Below are 22,104 nucleotides of genomic sequence, written 5' to 3' on the forward strand. Positions count from 1 at the left end.
AAAAAAAAATGTTAGTCAATAATAATAATATAAAGAATAATAATGATAGCAGTAGAAGTCCAGTTTTCTGTGTGGGCCCACTGACTTGAAGGGAATCGAGCTCTTTGGGTTTAAATCCACAGTCCTATCTGGGAATGTTCTGCCTTGGTCTTTGGAATGTAGCCTGGATTCTTCTGGGAAAGTGAGAGGCTCCATCTAGCTGAGGAGGGTGGGAAAGTGGCCCTGCCCCAGGGGAGGGGAGGGGAGGGGAGGGGAGAGGAGGAGAGAGGAGGGGAGGGCAAGGCTCCTTCCTGGGGAAAGAAAGCAAGGGGAGGAGGGTCGAGGGAAGGAGAGTTGAACTGGGAGGAACAGAGGGCTCTGGCCTGGCCACGCAGTGCCATCTGGGCATCTGGGTCTGGCCCACGGGAGCCCAGGGTTGGGGAGGGCAGCAAGCAGAGGAGGCTGAGTGTCAATTTGGAAGAAAAATATTTGCAGTAAGCAATCGGAAAAAAAATCTCTTAGCAGATGTGTCTATCAAACAACAAATTCATCTGGTGTAACTCCTAAGTTTTACTGGCCCTTTTGCACATTCATTTGAATAAATGTGGTGAACTGAACTCAAGCAGAGCACCCTAGTGTGGAAAAATGACTTGCCCAAGACCACACCCCTGAGGCCCTGGGGAGGTCCTGGGAAGAGCTGACTCTGGGAGGCTGGGGATTGGAAAGTCCACAGACAAAAGAGGACAGCTGTAGGGAAGTCCGCCCAGCAGGACTCCAGTCCTTCTGGGAGTTGGCCCCGTGCTGGTTTCTGCATCTTCACGTCTCCTGTCTGGAGGGAGGGCGTGTTCTCTAGGACTCTAGGAGCTGGTTTCCTTCTGCTGTCTGCTCTCTGACTGCTCCTGAGCTTAGGGGCAGCGGAGAGAGTGGAGACACCGGAAGCTGTGTCTTGGGAACATCTGGTGAAAGAGCTCGTGATGTTTAACTTGGAGAAGAGAAGGCTTGGTTTGGGGGTGGGGAGAAGGGACATGCTTGCTGTCTTGGTTCTCTGAGAGGGGCTGGGGAGAGGGGCATAGCTTCGTTCCGTGGAGGATCTAGCGTTGATATTAGAACCTGGGGTAGAACGTCACCCTGATGGAGCATCTGCCTTGGGAGAGAGGAGTGGACAGAAGGAGCTGCCTGTCTCTGGAGTGTGGGAGTGCAGATGGATCCTGGTGAGGTGGACACTGAGGGATGCAGCCCATTGGTGAGGTGGACACTGAAGGAAATGCAGCCTGGGAGGGTGGGCGGGGAGGGTGTGGAGGCTTGGTTCTCACGAGGGTGGCGTCCCAGCTTTGAACCTCCGGTTGCCAGTGTGGTGGATTCTGCAGCACCTAGAACAGTGGCTGGCATGCAGTAGGTACTCAGGAATGATTTGAAGAATGAAAGAATGTGTATGTGTATGCCTGGGATGCTGGCGGGTCAGGAAGCAGGGGTTGTGTGGGCTGCAAATGTAGACCCGTGGGCAGAAATCTCAGGGGATCATGTTGCGGAGACAGGTACATCCAGCTCTTTCATTGGCAAAGTGAGGCCCAGAGCAGGAGAGCCATGTGCCCAAAGGCGCTGGTTGACACGTGACAGGGCTGGACTGGAATGCAGGCCGTTGGGGGTTCTCCTCTGTGGGTCTGGTAAGGTGGTCTGGACGGCTTTCTGAGTTGTAACAGCGCTGCTGGAGGGGAGGAGCCAGGCTTCACTTGGTTTTGAGCCAGGACCTCGGTGCCAGGCCCTCTGGCCACCCCGCAAGCCCACCTTCCTAGAGCCTGGATGCCTACGCGGCACCTCCAGAAACAGCGGTACAGCGGCCAGGCCCCACCGTTACACGGCCATTTGTCACCGAAGCACATAGGAACAAATGCACACGTACACACACTCAGAGACACATGGGACCCCCGGGGGACGTTTGCGATACCGCCCCCCTGGTGGAGGAGGAGCGCTGGCTCCGGGGAAGTTCTGCCCCGCGCTGAGCTGCCGGGGAGGGGAGGTGAGGGTATCCGGCCGCGCTCGGTGGGCCGAGGCTGAGTCACCCCCTCTGAGTCAGGGAGTCTCTCCTCTTCCTCCCCCACTCCCCTCTCCTTCTCTCTCTGCCTAGCCCCCGCGCGAGGGGACCGGAGGCTGGCCCAGGCCAGGGTGGGAGCCGCGGAGCCCCAGGACCGGGTGCCCGAGGCACAGTCCCGCCGGGGTCCCGGGGACTGCCCGGTGTGACGGCGCCCCGGAGGAGGTGGCCTGGGAGCCTGCGGGAGCGGGAGAGCGGCGAGAGGGAGAGGGAGACCGGCGGGGAGGAGGCGGAGGCAGGGGCCGGGCCGCCGCGAGGGAGCAGGCGGGCGCGCGGCAGCGGCCCCCGGGCTGGGCGCGGAGGCCGGGCGGGGGCGGGGGCGGGCCGCGCGGCGGGCGCCAGGCCCGGGGCTGTGGGCACGGTGCCCAGCCCCCGGCGCACGCCGAGCCGCCGCCGCCGCCGCCGCCGCCGCTGCTGCAGTCGGCATCCATCAGCGGGCGGGGGTGTCGCGGAACAGGCTGCTCCGCAGAGCCCGCCCCGCCCCGCGGCCTGCCGGCTCGCAGGAGCCGAGGGGGCGCCCCCCGCCCCGCGCCCCCGAGATGGGGACCCCCAGGCCCAGGTAGGCACATGCCGGTGATCAGGTGGCACGGGGAGGGGGGGCGTGGGTGGGTTTTGGTGGGGGTGGGCTAGGGGCTCGTTACCCGGAGGCCCAGCCTCTAGCCCTGGGGGAGGACGGGGAGTGGGGGGCAGACTGGCAGGAACTGAGTTTGCAGGCTGTCGGCCCTCCGGCCAGTCCTCGCTGGTCCTCACTGGTCCTCCCGACCTCCCGGGTTTGCAGCCTCCCGCCAGGCCGGGAGAGAGAGGTGGGCAGGGGGGGAGTGAGGCTTGCTGTAAGGATGAACGTTTGCTGGGTGGGTGCCAGGCTGGCCCACTCCCGTTCTCCGTTCTCGGAGACCACTCCTGCCGCCTCAGAGGAGGCCCAGAGCCCTCTGGATATTTCCTCCGGGCTTCAGACGCTGCAAGACAGTCTCTTGACTGGAGCCTGGGTTGCTGGGGAGCTTTGGTCCTCACTTATCCTCTGGTTGCAGACCTTCTTCCACTCTGGTTCATTCCCCATCCTACCTCCCTTCCATGTCTCCCAAAGCTAGGGGGATAGAACTTGGCTCTAGGACCACGGGGTTTCTGGCCTGGCATTGACACGTTAGAGGGAGAGGACTTGTGGGTTCCAGTTGTGCTTGGCACCTTCTCACTTGGGGGACGTCCAAGGGCCCATGAGGCTGAGATCTTGGAGGCAGGCATGGTATGTGGCTGCGGGGGGCTGGGGGTGAAAGTGGCTGCAACCACCAGGGTGCTTATCAGATCTAAGGCCACTGTCTGGCAGAGGTATGGCTTAGGAGACTGGACAAGGACTAGGAAGGAGTTTTGAGGATACTGGTTTCCTTTGCGGTTGCCGGTTGTGGTCCTTGCCCACCTCCTTCCTCGCAGTCACCCCCGCCCCCACCCCCGCAAGCTCTGAGAATACCTTGATGGGAGAGAGACACTACCCTTTGTTCCTGCCATCACTTCATATCTCCTCCTCTGTACCCAGAGGTGGGAGTGCAAGAGGGCTAGGTTTATAACCTCTCCAGGGCCGGGTGGGGTTACAGCTGCTCCGTCTCTCCCCCACCTCCCAGCATTAGGAGTCTTCCAGATTCAGTAGCCACCAGGCCAGGCTGAAGGCTTGGGACCACGAATGATACCCCTGGAGGAAGTGGGGCTGTCTGTTCCGGGCAAGGGTGTGGAGAACAGAGGCGACTGTGTACCCGCCTGCCCACCCGTTCCTTCCTATGGAGCCTGCGGCAGAGGCAGCCTGTGCCAGCCTCCTCTCTGAGCCGCCGTGGCCCAGGGAGGCTCTGCCAGTTCCGTGCAGGGCTGAAGCTGGCTTCCGCTGGCCAGTCTGAGGTCATGCCTACCGGTGACCCCGTGTGCCGTATTTGTGTGTGCGCAGAGCATGGCTCCTAAGGGGCCCCTCGAGGCAGTCCTGGAGGAGATCAGTGCAAGGGGTTTTATTCCCATTAAAACCCTTCCTGGGCCATGTGCAGTTCCCTGAGCCCGGGTTCGGTGAGCTTCATGGAGATCTGCTTCCCAGAACCGGCACGACAGCCATGCCTGGTCCCGGAGGGCTCACTCAGGAAATACTGAAACATTGACCGAGGCCTTGAGAGGAAGAATGATTTGTCCAAGGTCACAGACAAATGGGTGTGAGAGCCAGCACTAAGGTACCCACATCCTCTAATGGGTTTGGGGTTCTTGTAGCCCAAATGCCTGCCTCCCTATTGCCGTGGCTGTTCCATACACAGGACTCTGATGGGCTGGCGTTATAGCCTGGAGCCTGAGTCTGCCTTCTAGAGGGGGACTTACATTGGTCTCCGGGCCCTTGACCCCAGAAAGTGAGAAGGCAAGACCAGGCTGCCCCAGCTGCCAGGCTGCCTTGTCTCAGTTAAGGGGCAAAGGCTGAGGCATAGTCGGCCTGGAGCCCTGGTCCCTCTTGGAAGTATCCAGAGGCAAGAGGATGCTGGGTGCCCAGGCGTGTTCTGGGCCTGAGCCCCCAGGAGCAGTGGAGAGGGTCTCCCGCTTAGGCTGCTGAGGTGAGAGGGGCCTCTTTGTGGCTCTAGCACGGTCGTCCGGGTGAGCCTGTCTGGGCTTCTGTGCCCCCATTTATTAAAAGCGGATAATAATCTCCATGTGGAGTAATACCAGTGATTATACAATCAGAATGAGGACATTTATTGAGCACTTACTGTATGCTTTGCATTATCTCCCAATAACTCTGACAGATAGGTGCTATTATTGTCCTTTTTACACATAACTCAGGCTCAGAGAGGTTGTGTCACCTACCTAAGGTTGCACAGCTGGAAAGAGTGTGGCTGAGTCCAGAGTGTCTCTCTTTACCATGGCATTGTACCTGGGGCAAGGTCTGGGAGTACCGGGTTGGTGTCCAGCAGAGTCAGACAACTGATGTGCCAGGGCTTGTTCTGGTGGAGAGTTCAAGGGTGGGTTGGGTTTTGTGAGGCAAGGGTGGCTCTGGGGCCCGAGTGCTCCTGGGGTCCTGAGGGGTAGGGGGCAGAAAGAAACTGGCCGGAGACCTGAGAGAGGGACTGGCTGTGGCTTTCTGCTTCCTGGCCAGGATCCCCCAGAAGTGAGGATGCTCTGGACTCCGTGCTCCCATTGGCCGCAGGGGAAGACTGGTTGGCTCGAAGGCTGGCCGGCCCTGACACACTCACCCCCACCACACTAGGCAGGAACCCAGTGACCAGAACATACAAAGGAGGGAATGCAGGCACACCAGCTGGGACTGTGAGGAGGAGGCCCGGCGGGGAGGGGACTTGCGCATGGGTAGGTGGATGGGGGTGGGAGCAGGCTGGCACCGCTTCCTCTGTGGGCGGGAGGCTTGTGGGTAAGAATAGTAGCAGCCAACATTTATCGAGCACTTACTACATGCCAGGCACCCGTTTTAAGAGCTTAACTGTACCACTCATACAATCTTCGCAAGCCCTTTGAGGCAAAAATCCTTCTTCCTCCCACTTTACAGATGAAGGGAACTGAGGCTTAGCAAGGGAAAGACAGTGGCTCAAAGTCACACAGCTCTGTCGTGGGGGAGCCAGGATTCAAATCCAGGCAGTATGAGGTGGAGCCACTTTCCCCATGGCCGTGCCAGCAGCCTGAAGTTTCTTTTCAGAGGTCACACTCAGTTTTGTTCAATTTGAAAAATATTCCCTGAGTACCTGCTGCTGATCCTATACGGCCTCTGATGAAGCATCCTTGTCCTCCCTGGGCTCCCAGTCTGGCCTGGAGAGACATAGACGTGGCACAGGGAAGGTGAAGGATGAGCTATTGCCTCTGTGGGCGTGGATTCCTCTTCTGGTGATCAGAGAAGGCTTCAAGGAGATTGCAGCCTTGGCACTGGGCACCAAAAGCCAAGTGGAATTTTGATAGCCGTAGGGGGAAGGGCACCCCTTCACCTGGATCAGAGGGAAGGGAAATCAGGACGTGTCTGAAGAACGGGTGGTCTGGTGTGCCTGCAGCAGATGATGCAGGGGACTGGGGGTGCTGGGAGGTGACTCAGAAAGTCAGCTTGTCTTTGGGTCTTTGGCAAAACTCTGGAATCTGCCAGGCCTGAGCTCTAGTCACAGCTCCACTGTGTCCTAGCCATGTGCCCTTGGGCTCTCATTTAGCTGATCTGAGCCTCAGTTTCCTCATCTGTAAAGTGTGGCCAAGCAAGCCTGTCTCAAGGAGACCACGTTAGTGTTGTTACGTAAAGAACCTAGCGCAGTGCTGGCATGCCACAGGAACTCGGCTAACATCACTTTCCTCCCCAGGAGCCTGGAGGCTCCAGGAACCTTTGCGGGTATTTGATCAGCATGGGACCTGCATTGGGGCAGGATAGAACCGGATCTGGAAAGGTCCCTTTGGTAAGAATCACGAGGAAGGGATGGGCTCAGCTTTGCAGGAAAGACATTAGCCCTGTGGACCTGGAGGGCTGGGGAGGGAGGGAGGTTGAAACCACACTAAGCTGTCCCCTCGGATGGTTGCGGGAGGAACAGCTTAGGGTGGGGAAGGCCATGGGGTGGGGGAAGCGCATGAATTTGGTTTGCAGCTTCAGAAGTTTAAGATGAAGGACTCATCTCCCTTCAGTCATTCTGAAGGTTGCGCAGTGTCGTCTTTGTGCATCTGGCTTTTTTTTTTCCCCCTTTTGCATAATTTCCTTTGGATGAATCCGCATCAGAGCTTCTTCCATAATAGCAGCAAATTGGGACTAAGTACCCAACAATAGGGGAATGATTGAGAGCGTTTTGGAACATCCAGTGGATAAAATAATATGCAGTCATGAACAGCCGCAGAAATACTTACCCTCAAAGCGTATGGAGCTGTGCACTCGTCAGGTTCCTCGGCATCTTTTCTTTATTTCATTTCATGTTGCTGTGACAGAGGCGGGACAGGGGTTAGAGCCTTCCCGTGCGTGGAGAGATTCAGGCTAGGCTGTCATCTCTTGGAGGGCAGTGTTCATGTTTTATTCATTGTTCTGTTCTCAGCGCGTGGCTGAGTGGTTTGCAAATGCTTGTTCGGTGAAAGAATTGGTGGAGTGGACAAAGCGGACGGCAAGTGACTTGTCCAAGGTCATGCAGGTTGGAAGACCAGGACCAGGGTCTTCTCATCCCTACTTGGCAGGTTCTTCTCACTCATTGCTCAGTATCTGGGAGGGGAGTAGCTTGGAAAGGCGCGCAGCGAGGACTGGAGACAGACCAAGGCATAAGTCTCAATTCTGTCCTTACTGACTATGAGGACTTAGTAAGTCAGTTCATCTTCTTAAGCCTCAGTTTCCCCATCTGTAATATGGATAATGCAAGTACCTGTTTTTAAGCTTGTCATCAAGATTAAATGATTTCAGGTATGTAAGATCCTTAGCATAGGAACTAGCACACAGAGAAGTACCCAAGAATGTTAGTTGTGATGATAATTATGATATAATAATGTGGAAATATTTCTGATACAATTTTTTTTTTTAGGGGGGCCGTGCCGTGCGGCTTGTGGGATCTTAGTTCCCCAATCAGGGATCGAACCCACCCTTCCTGCAGTGGAAGCTTGGAGTCTTAACCACTGGACTGCCAGGAAAGTCCCTCTGATACAATTTAATGTTAAATGGAAAAAAAACCCAAACAATGAGCACTCAGATTAAAATGATATAAAATTAGGTCTGACCATAGGTACAGATTGGAAGAGAACAGGCGGAAATAGCATTACAGCAGGTACTATGGGAAATGAATGACTGACCCAGACAAACCTTTTTAAAAATACTTACTTTTTCTTGTTTTAATTACAAAAGAATTATTTGAAAAATCCTAATCATTCAGAAGCATACTCTCTCCTTGTTTTCCCAACCAAAATCCTTCTCTCCAGAGGTAGCCAATGACAACAGGGTGGTGCCTAGAATTTTTTCTGTGCCTACATAAACAATAAGCATACACACCGGAATGAGACCATAAATTGCATTATTGTTTTACAAGTTTTTTTCATTCTATATGCCAACATCTTTCTGTGTCAGTGCACCTAAACCCCATCCCCAAAATGTTCACAGTAGATATGTAATACTTTTGTAATTCATTTTTCACAGGATAAGTCCTAGTTCATTTGGCCATCAGCAGGGGGTTGATGGACATTTAAAGTTGTTTCCAATTTCACTCTATTCTAAATAACGCTGACCATGAACTCTTGTAGTGTTTAAACAAGAAAATCAAGTGAGAGAGATTCAGAAACTGTGAGATTGAGCAGGGTTGCTGGGGAGGGTTCCCTGCTTCTCTGGGCTCCTTTCCCCTCCTCACCTCCCATCTCAGCGGAGCCCCAAGGGGCAAGGACACTGATCCAAAGCCCATGTTTGTAACTGCAGTTCCCTGCTGCCTCTCACCAACTGCTGATCGGTGAGGTTCAAGCGAAGGGATGATGATAAAAGGATCCTTTAGACTGTAAAGCACCTGGCCCGTGGGAGGGGTTGATACTGCTGTTATTATTTCTACATCCAGAGCAACAGTAGCTTTGGTTACATGGTTGACAGCAAGTGGGTGATAGCAGGTTTGAGGGGGAAGAGCATGGAGCCGTGAGCCAGCAGACCTGGGTCCGAGTCCCGGCTCGACGCGAACTGACAAGCCGTGTAACCTTGGCCAGTCCCGCCTGCCGGGGGGAATAAACCCACCCATCTCATGTGGCCCTGGTGGAACTCAAAGGTGACAAAGCCCGGAAGACAGCCAGCTCATGGTCTGGCTCTCAGAGGGTGTCCCGCTCCAGGGAGGTCTCCTCTGCCTCTGCAGTTGTCCGTGTGGACCAAGCAGGAGGCTTTTCTCCTTTTTGATGCCATTTACTCTGCAGTTTGGGCATGTCACGTGGTCCCCGGCCTACAATGGCACATCAGTTTGTGGCTCCGCGGTGGCACGTGAGACCTTTGGGCAAGAAGCCAGTGCTGACGGGTGGCAGCCTCTTCACACGGCTTGATTTTATTTAATGCAGTGCCCATGGGTACCGCCGGCCTCTGACAAATTGCTGTCTCTGCCCTGCTGCGTAGGAATGACTGCGGGTCCAGCTCCTGTTTCTACCCCTTGGACTCCATCAGAGGCCTGGCTGGGAGGCCGGCACAGTCCCCCTCCTCCCTCCTCACGGGCAGTCACTTCATTCATGTCCACCTGGAGATTGTCACTCAAGGAAGTGAATGTTCTGTACTGGGGAGATCCCAATGGGAGTTAACATCATCCCCAGAGGGAGAAGAATAGCCTCTCTTTCTCTCCCTGTATTTTTTCTTTTAATTCTTTTCTTTTTCTTTTCTGACTCCAAAAGTAGTACAGGCTCATAGTAGGAAAATGGTGTAACACAGAGAACCCCCTAAAAAGCTAAAAAAACAAAAGTCTGTAATTTCTGCTCTTGTTAACCTTTGAGTCTTTAGATGATGAGAATTTCTAATATTTTTTGAGTACTCACTGTGGGCTTTGGCGTGTAAGTGCTTTACGAGCCAAATTCAGTTTGGTCTAATTCAGTTTTCTTAGTAAACCTAGTAAGTGGGTAAGATTATCATTGTGGTTTTACAGATGAAGACACTGAGGCCCAGTGAGATTAAGGGAGACTGCAAGGTCTCCTAGCTGCCTAGTCTTAACCGCTAGACTATACTGCCTCTTTCCAATTTCTCCTCCCCTCCCTCTCTAATTCATGTGTCTATTTAGTGTCAGGTGGTTTATCAGTCACAGGTGGTGCTAGTGGTAAAGAACCTGCCTGCCTGCAGGAGACATAAGAGACTCAGGTTCAATCCCTGGGTCAGGAAGATCCCCTGGAGGAAGAAGAAATGGCAACCCACTCCAGTATTCTTGTCTGGAGAATCCCATGGACAGAGGAGCCTGCGGGCTACAGTCCATAGGGTCGCAAAAGAGTCAGACGTGACTGAGGTGGCTTAGCATACAGCACGGTGTATCAGTCAGATTCTGGCAGAAAACAGAATTCCACTCAGATGCTTCAATTTGGAGATGTTAAGAAAGCTGTGGGCGGGCTTAAGGGAACCCACGAGGGGGACCCACAAACTCACAGTGACAGAAACTATTACCTCCCTTCGGCCTGAATGAACAGAGGGAGGGAATAATCTTACTGGGCTTGTGCATGGAGCTGTCACATAGCCGCTCAGCCACCACTAGAACCACAGGGAGGGCGACTGGGGAGATATACCCCCCTCTCTGCTTCCACTCTGACCTCCTGCCAGTGCCTCCCATTGACCAAAGGCAACCAGAGGTCAGCAGGCAAAGGAGTTCAAAGGACAGTCCAGGAGCTCAGCCTCCTGGCTCTTTGAGTGGGACATGGTTCTGGGGATGCAAATGGGGATCAACAGCCCAAGAACTGGTCATAGGGGGATGGGAGAGATGTGCTCCGTGGCTTCCCACAAAGGATGATCTTGGTAACCGCGATTATTGAAAACGTCTTTCAGAACAGAAGACTTCAGTTTCTGCGTAGCGTTCTCTTTGTTTCGGCGTTTTCCACTCCCTGTTCCTTCTTCTTCTCTCCACTCCTTCCTACTGTTCCTGCCTGCTTCAGAATTCCCACAAACGTCTGGACAGAAGTTGTCAGTCTCAGATTTAGAAGAGAGCCTTCGTGGCTGGGGAGTGATTGTTCATGACCGCGGATACTCATGGCTGTGTGTGCCCTCACGCTGTTCCACTGCAGTGCATATGTATGCAAAGACACGCTTCCAAGACACATGTCATAAACATCTGTGATACACGCTCCCTTGTCTTTAGCGTGACTGTAACTTTTGCATTTCAAAGTCCTTTTGTTCTCTGAAACATCCTTTTTCTGTACATGGCCCTGCTCTGAAGGGGGTGATTAGGGCCTCTCCTCCCTGTTTAACAGATGGAGAAACTGATGCTCACAAAGGGGAAGTGACTCGCCCAAGACCCATCAAACAGGAAGTGGCAGAACTGAAACAGGGAAGGGTGGTCCTGATTCTAACTTCAGCTCTTCTCAGTGTGTTTGCCCTTTAATCTTGGGAAGTTTTTCCTTAGCCAGTTTTACCCCTGGGAGAAATTAGCACAGACGAACCCCCTGAGGCTGCTGAAATGTCATGTAGTGGGACGGACTTCGGAGTCAGAGAGTCTTGGCACAGCCTTATGACCTTGGGCAAATTGGTAGGCATCTTTGGACCCGTGTGTCCTCTTCAGTCAAATATGGATGATAATATCAGGAGTTTGGATGGAAAAGTCAGCTGCTTAAAATCTGATAAGTTGTCAGGACAGGCTGTCTGGCTGGTAGCCAGGAAGGCTCCTGAGCTGAGTACAGCCCAGGTCTTTTGACTTGTCTCATTGCTGTTCCATCCACCCATCACCCATGTGTTTTTCCACTTACCCCTCTGACCCCAGGCTCCATGGGTTTGAATTCTGACACTGCTGTTTACTAACTGCATGATCTTGGGCCAGTTAGTTCACTTCTCAGTGCTTTAGTTCCTTCTTTTGTAAAATGGAGATACTGAGACTACCTATTACGGGTTATTATGATGATTAAATGATATAAAATGCTTAGATCAGGGCCTGGTAAATAGTAAACTCTGTAAATGTTAGCTTTGTCATTGTTATTTATCAAGAACTGCTCTAAGCCCTGGGGAAAATGGCAAATGAGACAGATAAAGGTTTTTTGTTGTTGTCTTTTGACCATGCTGAAAGACCAGGCTTACAAGATCTTAGTTCCCTGACCAGGGATTGAACCCAGGCCCCCTGCAGTAGACACACTGCAGTGGATGCACGGGAGTCCTAACCACTGGACCACCAAGGAATTTCCAAGACATAAAGTTTTGTCTTTGTGGAGTTTATATTCTAGAGGAGAAGTAGAAACAATTTGTGAACTTGTGAAGAAACACATGCTTGCTTCATGGGAATAAAGTTTCTTTTTGATGGGTGGTGAAAATTTTTGGAAGTAGATAGTAGTGGTTGTTATACAACACTGTGAATGTAATTATTGTCCCTGAATTGTTACACTTAAAAGTGGTTAAGATGGCAAAAACAGAATAAAACAAAACTAAAAAACCAGCTGTAACAACAACAAAAAAAAAAGGAAGGAGGGACCCACTTTAGACAGAGTGGTCAAGAGGCACATAGATTGAGATCTGAAGGGTGAGAGCTGCCAAGACAGGGGACAAGCCCACTGTCCACACGGAGGGAGTAATAAGAGCAAAGCCCCAAGACAGGGCCAAGCCTGGCGTGACTGCGGTGCAGACAGAAAACCTGTGTGACCCCACTGTCACAAAGATGGTGGCAGTGGGGGAGCTAAGCAGAGGCCTTATGCAGGGACCTGGAACTTTGGTAAGGAGTTTGCACCTTATTTTGATGGTAGGTCATTGGGGGTTTTAAAGAGGACATCCAGTTGGACTTTTAACTGTGGCTCCTCTGTGGAGAATAAACCCTAGGAGAGCCCAAGTGGCTAAAAGGACCATGGAAGCGATAGAGCCGCCATGCAGACAGGAGCTGAGAGTGGCTTGGACCTGGAAGTAGCCACAGTGGAAGTAGAGCTGGAGAAAAAGAACAAATCCAGTTTTCTGGACTCAGAGATGCTGAGTCACGCTGACCCTGGTGGGCGAGCTTGATGTATAAACCAGTCGATTCACTTTTAATGTGGGGGTACAACCGCAGGCCAAGTGGATATTGCCTCTTCCGGGCAGGGACACCCTCTCCCTCTAGGCGGCCTAGATGGAAAGCCACAATGTCTGAAGGCTGCTTAGTGCCCCGGGAAAGCGAGCCTGGGGATCCAGCCTGTGGTTGCAATGTTGACGAGTGTCGGAGGCTGACAGGCTGCTGAGCTGGCCCCACAGGGGGCCGGGCGAGCACGCTGGGGCTTACTGGGCCCCTCACCTCCAGACAGGGCTGGTGCAGGCACCGTCAGCATTTCCTTCTCTGGCTGACCTTTCCCTTTTCTAATCCTGTGCATTCGGGTTTTCATATGTCAGTGTCATCAGCCAGGCTTTGCTGGCCTCTGTCTCTCTCTCCGTCTGTTCTGGGTGGGCACTTCTTTTTCTGTTTTTGTTTTTTAGTTGTTGTTGGGTTTGTGTGTGAGTGTGTGTTTTGGCCTCAACATGTAGCCGGTGGAATCTTAGTTCCCCTCCCATGGACCAGGGATTGAACCTGTGCCCCCTGCAGTGGAAGTGCCAAGTCTTAACCACTGGACCACCAGGGATGTCCCTGGGTGGGCACTTCTAAACCCCAGCTTCACAGACCACTCCCTACTCTGGCTTCCCATTACTGCTTGTCATTCTGGATCTTCTCAGGGTGGTTTTATTGGGTGCCCTCTTTATGCTATTTTCCCAAATCTCCATCACTCCCCTGAGAAGGAGGGAGGAATATTTCTCTGTTAGGGTTGAGATGACCTAAGCTCAGAGGAGTGAAGTCACTTGCCCAGTGTCCCAGAGGAAGCTAGTGGGGGAGGGTTCCGGGTCTAGGTCTCACTGACCTGGGTCTGCCTCTGGCCCTGCTGCCCTGCATGGAGGGGTCCGTGAGATAACTATGCATAGGGTTTTTGACGCTAGGCCTGGCCTGCAATGGCTGGTGATGGGAGTCTTGCCCTTTGCAGCAGAGTAACATTTCTGAGTCTTGCAGGGGTGCCACCCCCTGCACTGCCCCCACCACCCCCCCCCCACCTCCAGCTTCTTCATTTCTCCCTGACTCAAACCTGATCCTCCTGCCAGCCTGTGTGGAGCTCACATTTATAGGCTTCTTGTTCCAAGAAGTCAAGTTGTCAATGCAGGGATTTCACTGGTGGTCCGGTGGCTAAGACTCCACGCTCCCAACACAGGGGGTCAGAGTTCGATTCCTGGTCAGGAAACTAGATCCCACATATGGCAACTAAGAGTCTGCATGCCACAACTAAGACTCAGTGAAGCCAAATAACTAAATATGAAAAAAAAACCAAGCGGTCAAGACTCCCTGTCCTCCACACATCCCTGCTTGTTCCCACATCCAAGCATTTGCCCACATGGTGACCTAGTCCAAATGTCCTGCCTGCCATCACCTGTCTAGAGTCTCCCTTTTTTCAAAACCTAACTCCAGCTCACCGTGCACTCCCTACCCTATAAGTCTTCCTTGGAAACCCCAGGCCATGCTCCTGATCACCAGGTCCCAGAATCTTCTGGAGGCTGAAATGTACACGGGCAAATCTATGTCACATCCTGGGTGAGCATCATCCTCCCATGTGGCAGAGAGCTCCACGGGAACCAGCACACAGTCCTCTGGGTCCCCTACAGTGCCTGGCCAGCTTGGCCACCCAGCGGGTTCCATCAGTCTGTGCTGACCTGGCCCTGAGCAGAACTGTGCCCGTGTGACTGGCTGTGGCAGAAGCCAAGGTCAGGTTCTTGGCTCACTTTCCATGCCCCATGCCGTTATCCCCAGACTTGTGAGATGAAGAAGATTCTCCTCATCACAGATTTAAAAAATAATAATGTGATTTTTCTTTTTAATTCACAGATTTTTCTTTTAGGTTTAAACAGATTTTATTTATCTCTGTCTCATCCTGTCATACCAGACCATGTGCATCGGAAACATTTATTTTTTGACTTCTAGTTATTTTTTTTTTAAATCATTCAAGAAATCGCCAAGTGTAGTAGAGAAAAAATGAGAACTACAGTTAAACAGAAAGAAGAAAAAAAAATAATTTGTCTACCCGCCTTCTAGAAACAACCATAGTTAATACCTTGCTGAATTTTCTTTTTTCTTAAAATATTTATTTCTTTGGCTGCACCTGGTCTTATTTATAGCATTCGGGATCTCTAGTTACAGCATGAAAACTCTTAGTTGTGGCATGGGGAAATCTAGTTTTCCCTAACCAGGGGTTGAACCTGGTCCCCCTGCATTGGGAGTGCAGAGTCTTGGTCACTGAACCACCAGGGAAGTCCCCTTTGCTGAATTTTCTGTATCTGTATGTGTACATTAGCTAAAATAGGGTTGACTGTACAAATTGTTGTGTGTCATGCTTTTTCACTCAGGTGTCCTCCATGATTTTGTACATCACCTCTTTTCACTCTCTAGAGCAGACACGCCATCTTTTATCTCACCAGCCCCTGGCCACAGGATTTGTCCAGGGCTCATACCCCCACCTTGGTTCCCAGCCCGGGCCTGAGTGCTTTTTCCTCCTCTGAAATTCTGTTGAGGTTTGCCTGAGGCAGCAGAGTGCAGCGGGAAGAATAATGGACCCGGAACTGGGATCTGGGGAGTCCGGAGGCTGGGTGAGGAGGAGAGTGGGCGGGAGGGACCAGGGAAAACCTGTCTGAGGAGATGACTGTTGCTCAAGCCCCTTTTGCTCTCTGGGTCTCACCTGTAAAAGAAGAGGAGGAGACTGAATTATCTCAGAAGCTTCCAGCTCCTCTCGTCTGTGGTTCTGCCAGCACCAAGCAGTCATCCAGCAGCCTCTGCTGAGACCTGGGCGGTGAAAGCCTGGGATATTTATTTAAGATTACTTGGCTGGCTATTTCCAAGATGATGCAGGCCCTAGTGAAGGTTCAGCGAGTCTAGGCTGAAATCAGACTGAAGCAGAGGCAGGAGGAGATGTCCTGGATCCTCTGGGCTGCCTGAGCCCATGAGGGGTGTGTGGATTCTGCTTCTCCCAGCACAAAATATACAGATTAGTCTGTGGATTTTTTTTTTTTTTTGAAGCAAAATTAAGCAGGCATTTATTTGAAGAGTTCTTCCCTATAGGCCTTATCTAGCATAATGGCTGATAGCTCCAGTGCTGGCTTAGAAGAAATCCAGATCCGGGAAGATTCATCTCAGTTTGACCTCATGAGGCTGTGTACCCGCACCCCCCCCCCCGCCCCCACCGGAGCAGCTCTGTGGCTTTGTGTTCTGGCACTGAGTCAGCACTTAGCGTCATGTAAGCAACAGAGCTTTTATTTAATGATGGCTTTAAGTTATACCCGTAAAGCCCAGGGTAATGATGTGAGTGGAAAGCATTTCTGGGTAGGGATGAGGCCATGTGGACCAAGGCCTTCTCTTCCTCCTCATCTTCTTAACAACAGCATCCATAACACCAGGCCCTCTCATTTGTGCTACAAGCTCCAGCTTACAAAGCGCTCCGCTCATTATCTATAAGGTGGGGATTGAGGATGCTCATGACCTATCTTGGGCACTGGAGATGTTGGGTGGCTGAGTGGGGGTGCTCAGGGCCCCTGACTTTCTGTTCAGTGCCCTTTGCTGGTGGCTCCTAGAAGGCAGTGGGGGAAATAAGATTGGGGCTTAGAGCATGTGCACAGCCCAGGGTAGATCCAATGTCTGTCTGCTTCTGCCCGTCAAAGGCCCCCATGGTGGGTGGGGTGGGGGAGGGACCTGCCAAATCTCATCTGGATCTTTCTCTTTTAAAGTGATGGATTCAGAGGAAGGCTCTAGACTCAGCAGGTGAGGGTTCCTGCTCATTTCTGTTTCCAGGTTTTAGCTCCAAACTTTTTTTTTTTGAGAGGTGTGTTTTCACTGATGGGGGTCAGAAATGGATTCTTTTGCTTTCCCAAAAAGAAACAATTTGTGGATTAAATATATGTATATATATGTGTGTGTGTGTGTGTGTGTATTTTTTAAAGTTATACAAGTAACTCCAAAGTGTATGAAGTTAAAAATGAAGTTCCCTCTCTTGTCATGCCCTATGGAACTCTCTTTTTCTCCTCTACCTACTTCTGAGTTATTGACCTCTCTTAACAGTTTAGTGAGTATCCTTTCAGATCTTTTACTACATGTGTACAAGCACTAAGATGTTGATATTGTTGGGGTATGTAAGGACCTACTGCCCAGCTGCCCTTTGGAATAAGCAAATTGCAAAGAGAGAAAAGGAGAGAGAGAGAGAATGGCATGGTCCGATTTATATTTATATTATGTATAAATTTTATAATATAATTATATATAAATATATTATAAAATATATAATATTAATATAATATAAATTTAAAATATAATTTAAATATAATGTAAAATTATATAATTATATATAAAAATTATATATATATAAATATAAACAGGACCATGACATTCTCTCTCTCTCTCCTTTTCTCTGTTTGCAATTTGCTTATTCCAAAGAGCAGCTGGGCAGTAGGTCCTTGATTCTCTGAAATCTCATTTCCTGCTTCAAGGGGGAAATGATAAGAATAGTCTGTCGCAGAGATAATTTCTGAGTCCCTCGCTTTGGGGATGAGTCCTAGTGAGACGAACTGACTGCCCATTTGTAGCAGACTTGGGGCCTGAGCCCAGATCTCTGTCTTTGACATCATCAGGGTTATGCGTTTGTTAAGAGGACCTGTCTTACCCCTTTAGATCCATCCTGACCGCATCCTCGCGGAGTCAGGGGGCAGGAGTTATTGAGGCTTGGGGCATGAAGAGCCTTGCCTAATGTCGGGGCTGGAAGGACTGGGAGCCCAGGGCTCTTTGGGTCGAGTTCAGTTTATCCAGCATTGGCTGAGGGGCTGCCGTGTGCCAGGTGCTGTGGTGGGAGAGACAGCCGGGCCCAGGGCCTGCCTGGAGGTGGTCCCTGACTGTCCCTGGTGCTCTTGGCAGAGTGGGGCCCCCTGGAGAGACTCTTCTCGTCCCTAGGAAGGGCTCTGATTCCAGACCTGGGCCTAGAGACTGGAGTCCCTGAGGAGCTATATGGGCAAAGGGCGGGTGGGGGTCTGTGACCTCAGCTGCTGCCGCTGAGCCCTCGCTTCTCCGGACTCTCTCCCCGTGCTCCCTTCCTCTGTCTCTCCCTCCTCCCCCTCTCTCTGTGGCTCTTTGTCCATGTGTCTCCATCTGTCTCTCTCGGCGTGTGGTTCCTGTCCCCCTCGCTCTGCTCTGTCACGCCCTCGCTGCCCCTCTCCCTCATCACATTCTCTCTCCTTCATGCCAATGCAGGCGTGCTGGTCACCATGACAACAGAGACAGGCCCTGATTCTGAGGTGAAGAAGGCTCAGGAGGAGGCCCCGCAGCAGCCTGAAGCAGCCGCCGCAGCAACCACCCCTGTGACCCCCGCGGGCCACGGCCATCTCGAGGCCAACTCCAATGAGAAGCAGCCGCCCCAGCAGGACGCTCGGCCTGCAGAACAGGTGTGTGCCTGGGAGCGGGGAAGGAAGGAAACTGAGGTGTACTGTTGACCCACGACATGCCGAGCACTGTGCAGGGGCCATCGTGTTCATTTTTACATTTTATTCTCCAGGACCTCAGGAGATAACTATTCATCTCCCCATGTTACAGTGGGGGAAACAGAGCCTCAGCAGGATAGAGTCACATTGCTATAAAGTGCTGTGTGCTTAGTCGCTCAGTCATGTCCGACTCTTTGTGACCCCATGGACTGTAGTCCACCAGGCTTCTCTGTCCTTGGGGATTCTCTAGGCAAGAATATGGGAGTGGGTTGCCATGCCCTCCTCCAGGGCACCTTCTCAACCCAGAGATTGAAAGTAGGTCTCCCACGTTGCAGGCGGATTCTTTGCCATCTGAGCCACCAGGGAAGCATAAAGTGACAGAAGTGCAAATCAAATCTGTATCTATATATATATTGACTGCACTGCACGGCATGCAGGATCTTAGTTCTCTGACCAGGAATTGAACCCATGCCTCCTGCAGTTGAAACGTGGAGTCTTAACCACGGACTGCCAGGGAAGTTCCAAGTCAAATCTAGATCTGATGTTGAAAATCTGTGTTCCTTCAACCTTATTTTCCTAATCCCTCAAACTGTCCATTCTAGCTGGGCAGGCCTAGTGTGACTCCAGAGCAAAATTTATCATCTAAAGAGACAAGATGGGGCTCCCCTGGTGGTCCCGTGGTTAAGAATATGCTTACCAATGCAAGGGATGCAGATTTGATCCCTAGTAAAGAAACTAAAATCCCACATGCACAGAGCAGCTAAGCCCACGCTACAATTAAAGAGCCTGCTTGCTGCAATGAAGACCTAGCACAGTCAGAAAAGAAAAACTTAAAACAAATAAAAGAATAAAGATCAAAGGACTTGCTGGGGCGGGGGGTTCATCCAACCATTGAATTCGCGTCTCTCTTAATTCACGACAGGACTAGAGAGGGAAGGGGCTCAGCCAAGATCGTTGAGGGTATCCATTGCAGAGTTAGGACTGATGTGCAGGGCTCTGACCTCCCTTCCTTCCATTAGATCAGCCCTAGCCACTGGTGACTCAGTGGTAAAGAACCCACCTGCCAATGTAGGAGACTCGGGTTCGATCCCTGGGTCAGGAAGATCCTCTGGAGAAGGAAATGGCAACGCATTCCAGTATTCTTGCCTGGGAGATCCCATTGACAGAGGAGCCTGGCAGGGGCTGCAGTCCATGGGGTTGCAAAGAAGTCAGACACAACTTAGTGACTAAACAACAACAAAACCTCATGCTTGACCCAATGACAGACTGGGAAGAAGGAGACCAAGCCCTGATAACTGATGCACTGTTAGTTCTAAGGAGAAAGGATAGCTCTGGCCTCTGGGTTTGGTTCTGTGGGATGCTTCTGCCTGCAGGGGAGCAGTGGTTCCCTCCTATGAGCCCACCTATTGTACGTAGCTCTGACTCTTCTCCTCCACCATAGATGGGGGTCACCTGGGCAAGGGGTGTCTTAGAGGGGTCTCATTTTGGGGTCTCATTTTGGGGTCTGTCTTAGCCCCAGCTGCTTCCTCATTGCATCTCATTTGGATGAAAGGCTATGGTTTCAAGCTCACTGACCAAATCCTTCCCTTGGTTGGACCTGCAGAGCCTAGACATGGAGGAGAAGGACTATGGGGAGGCCGATGGCCTGTCAGAGAGGACCACGCCCAGCAAGGCCCAGAAGTCACCCCAGAAGATTGCCAAGAAGTACAAGAGCGCCGTCTGCCGAGTCACTCTGCTCGATGCTTCGGAGTATGAGTGCGAGGTGGAGGTAGGGAGCCCCAGCCCAGCCCCAGCCCTTTGGCCTTGGAGCCAGGACAGGCCTCTGGGCACTCAGCCCGGGCCAAGCCAGAGGGCATCCATTCTTAATGGAGGCCTGGACCGATTGCCGTGTAGATGACCGGCCAGCCCTCCTTTGCCCAGACCCTGGCACCAAGGCCCAGAGAGAGCTCTTATGATTGCACATAGAATTAGACAAGGCCCAGGCCTGGCACCAGGAAAAGCCTTCTTAGGGTCGCTGTACCTTGGGTAGGACTCACCGTCTAGGGGCTGATCTGTAGCCTGGTAGGACCTGGGCTTTTCTATCTCACCCCACAGTCACTGAGGCTTTGACTAGAATCATTTTCATGTATTTATTGGATGGGGAGAGGGGTTCTCCCTGTGAACCACCCTGTTCAGGGCACCAGGACAAACGGGTCACTCGAGGCTTCCATGGTAAGGTGTCCCCCAGGCATAGGGAGGTGGCTCATGGGAAGGACTGCTCCCCACAGGCTTTGTAGAAACCCTGTCGCGTGGTTCTGTCCCCCAGTGGGTGGCAGAGAGGACGCCTCTTCTCTGGGGTCGGCCCTCCTGGCTCCACATTGAGCGTCTCCCTTTCTCTGTGTTGGCTGGAACTCCCACTCAAATTTTGAACTCTGACCGCCCCCTTAGAGGTTTTGCCCCTGTCCAGGTGCCATTCCTGGCCTGTCCACATGTATGGAAGAGTCCAGAGGGTGGCCTTACTGCTGAGAGTTACAAGAGCCACCAGTTCCCCCCAACCCAACCCCAAGCTCTGAGCCCTGGTCTTAAGGGACTGACTTACTTCTAAGCCCTGGGAGGCTGATTCTGTCTTCTTTTCAGTGTTGGGGTTTCTGTCTTTTTTTTTTTTTTTGATGTTTATTTCTTCCACAGAAGGGTTGCAGGGTGGACACCCTGGGCAAAAGAGAGGGATATCTTCTCCCTCTTCTCTCCTGCCCATGCTAGCCCCAGGGTACTATTTCATCTGCCCTAGGAGAGTGTGAGGGTTTGGCCGAGGCTGCTTTCTCTGAAGGCCTCCTTCAAGAGGAGGCCAAAAAACCAAAAATCCCTTGGTTTTTCAGCCGTTCCCACAGTCAGGCCTGATCCCAGTTCCCAGTGACTCAGCCAGACCTTGCAGGGACCTCACCACCTCCCTAGAGCCCCCTGCCTCTTTGGGTAGTGACTGTTTCACATGCCTCTGTTGGCGCTCGTCTTCACACCTGTGGGTTGGGTACCCACAAGTTCTGGGCTTTGTCCTTCCTAATCCTCAAACCCGGACGGTGCCCAGAGAGCTACCACGCGTGGATGATGGAACTGGGGGAGAAGGTGACTCCCACAGTGCTGCTTCCATCTGAAACTGATTTAGGCTCTTATGAGCCCCTGAAGAATGTCACTTGCTGCTTGGATAGGGGGCACTCCCTTAGTGTAAGGGGAGGGACCCGGGAGGAGAGTTATGCTGTAACTCTGAGTCCCAGACCCTCCCCTCCTCCCCTGCCCACATCTGTCACATATCAGGCAGCTCGTCTCTTCCTCTCACATCCAAAGCTCAGATTTTTGGTTTTCTCCTCCTTGGGTCCAACTTAGACTGTTTCTCTTACTGTACAGGAGGGAGAAGTCAGTCACTCCCTGACCCCACTCCAGCTTCCCCCAAAGCAGATTTAAGTGCTAGGAGGACCCAAGGAGGGCTTGGATGAAGGCAGTGGATGGGGTGGGATTAGCGTCCCCCCAGTATCCCTTCAAACTTGGTGAGCAGAGCCCGGTGGGAGACAGGAGCACTGAGATCCTCCCCAGATGCTGGAAGCCTCTTGGGTGTTTTCAGGTCATCCTGGTGGAGCCCGGGGTACCTCCCCGCCCCATCGTGATGTGCATTCCAGCCTCATGGCGTCTCTGCTTCTCTCTCTAGAAACACGGCCGGGGCCAGGTGCTATTTGACCTGGTCTGTGAGCACCTCAATCTCCTGGAGAAGGACTACTTTGGCCTGACCTTCTGTGATGCCGACAGTCAGAAGGTACCTGGGCTGGGGAGCAGAGTTGGCTGAAGGTCTGCTGCGGGGAGACATCTCCTCTTAAGCCCCTATTGGCCTGGCCGCATCCTATGGCTTCCATCAATCCTCAGACCTTCATTAGGCCCCTTTTCTTTTTTGGGGGGATGTAGACCATCTTTAAAGTCTTTACTGAATTTGTTTCAATAC

At 52.2% G+C, this 22,104-nt stretch overlaps 1 protein-coding gene across 16 annotated transcripts in view; it reads left to right on the forward strand.

Moving 5' to 3' along the window:
* The window catches only part of EPB41L1 (erythrocyte membrane protein band 4.1 like 1), a 135,466-nt gene that overhangs the window by 59,741 nt on the left and 53,621 nt on the right, over positions 1 to 22,104 (forward strand). For 12 of the 16 annotated variants that reach the window (XM_043884367.1, XM_043884369.1, XM_043884365.1 and 9 more), the window contains 3 exons: positions 17,914 to 18,104; positions 19,744 to 19,908; positions 21,817 to 21,921. In XM_043884367.1, the coding sequence (XP_043740302.1) occupies positions 17,928 to 18,104; positions 19,744 to 19,908; positions 21,817 to 21,921 (447 nt within the window). In that variant the 5' untranslated portion in view covers positions 17,914 to 17,927. Of the gene's footprint in view, positions 1 to 737; positions 951 to 1,019; positions 1,191 to 2,354; positions 2,628 to 6,366; positions 6,460 to 17,913; positions 18,105 to 19,743; positions 19,909 to 21,816; positions 21,922 to 22,104 lie in introns of those variants that run through there. The other 4 variants (XM_043884370.1, XM_043884366.1, XM_043884368.1 and 1 more) reach the window with 4 other exon arrangements.

This window comes from Cervus elaphus, chromosome 23 (genome assembly GCF_910594005.1).
Source record: "Cervus elaphus chromosome 23, mCerEla1.1, whole genome shotgun sequence".
Lineage (NCBI taxonomy): Eukaryota > Metazoa > Chordata > Mammalia > Artiodactyla > Cervidae > Cervus > Cervus elaphus.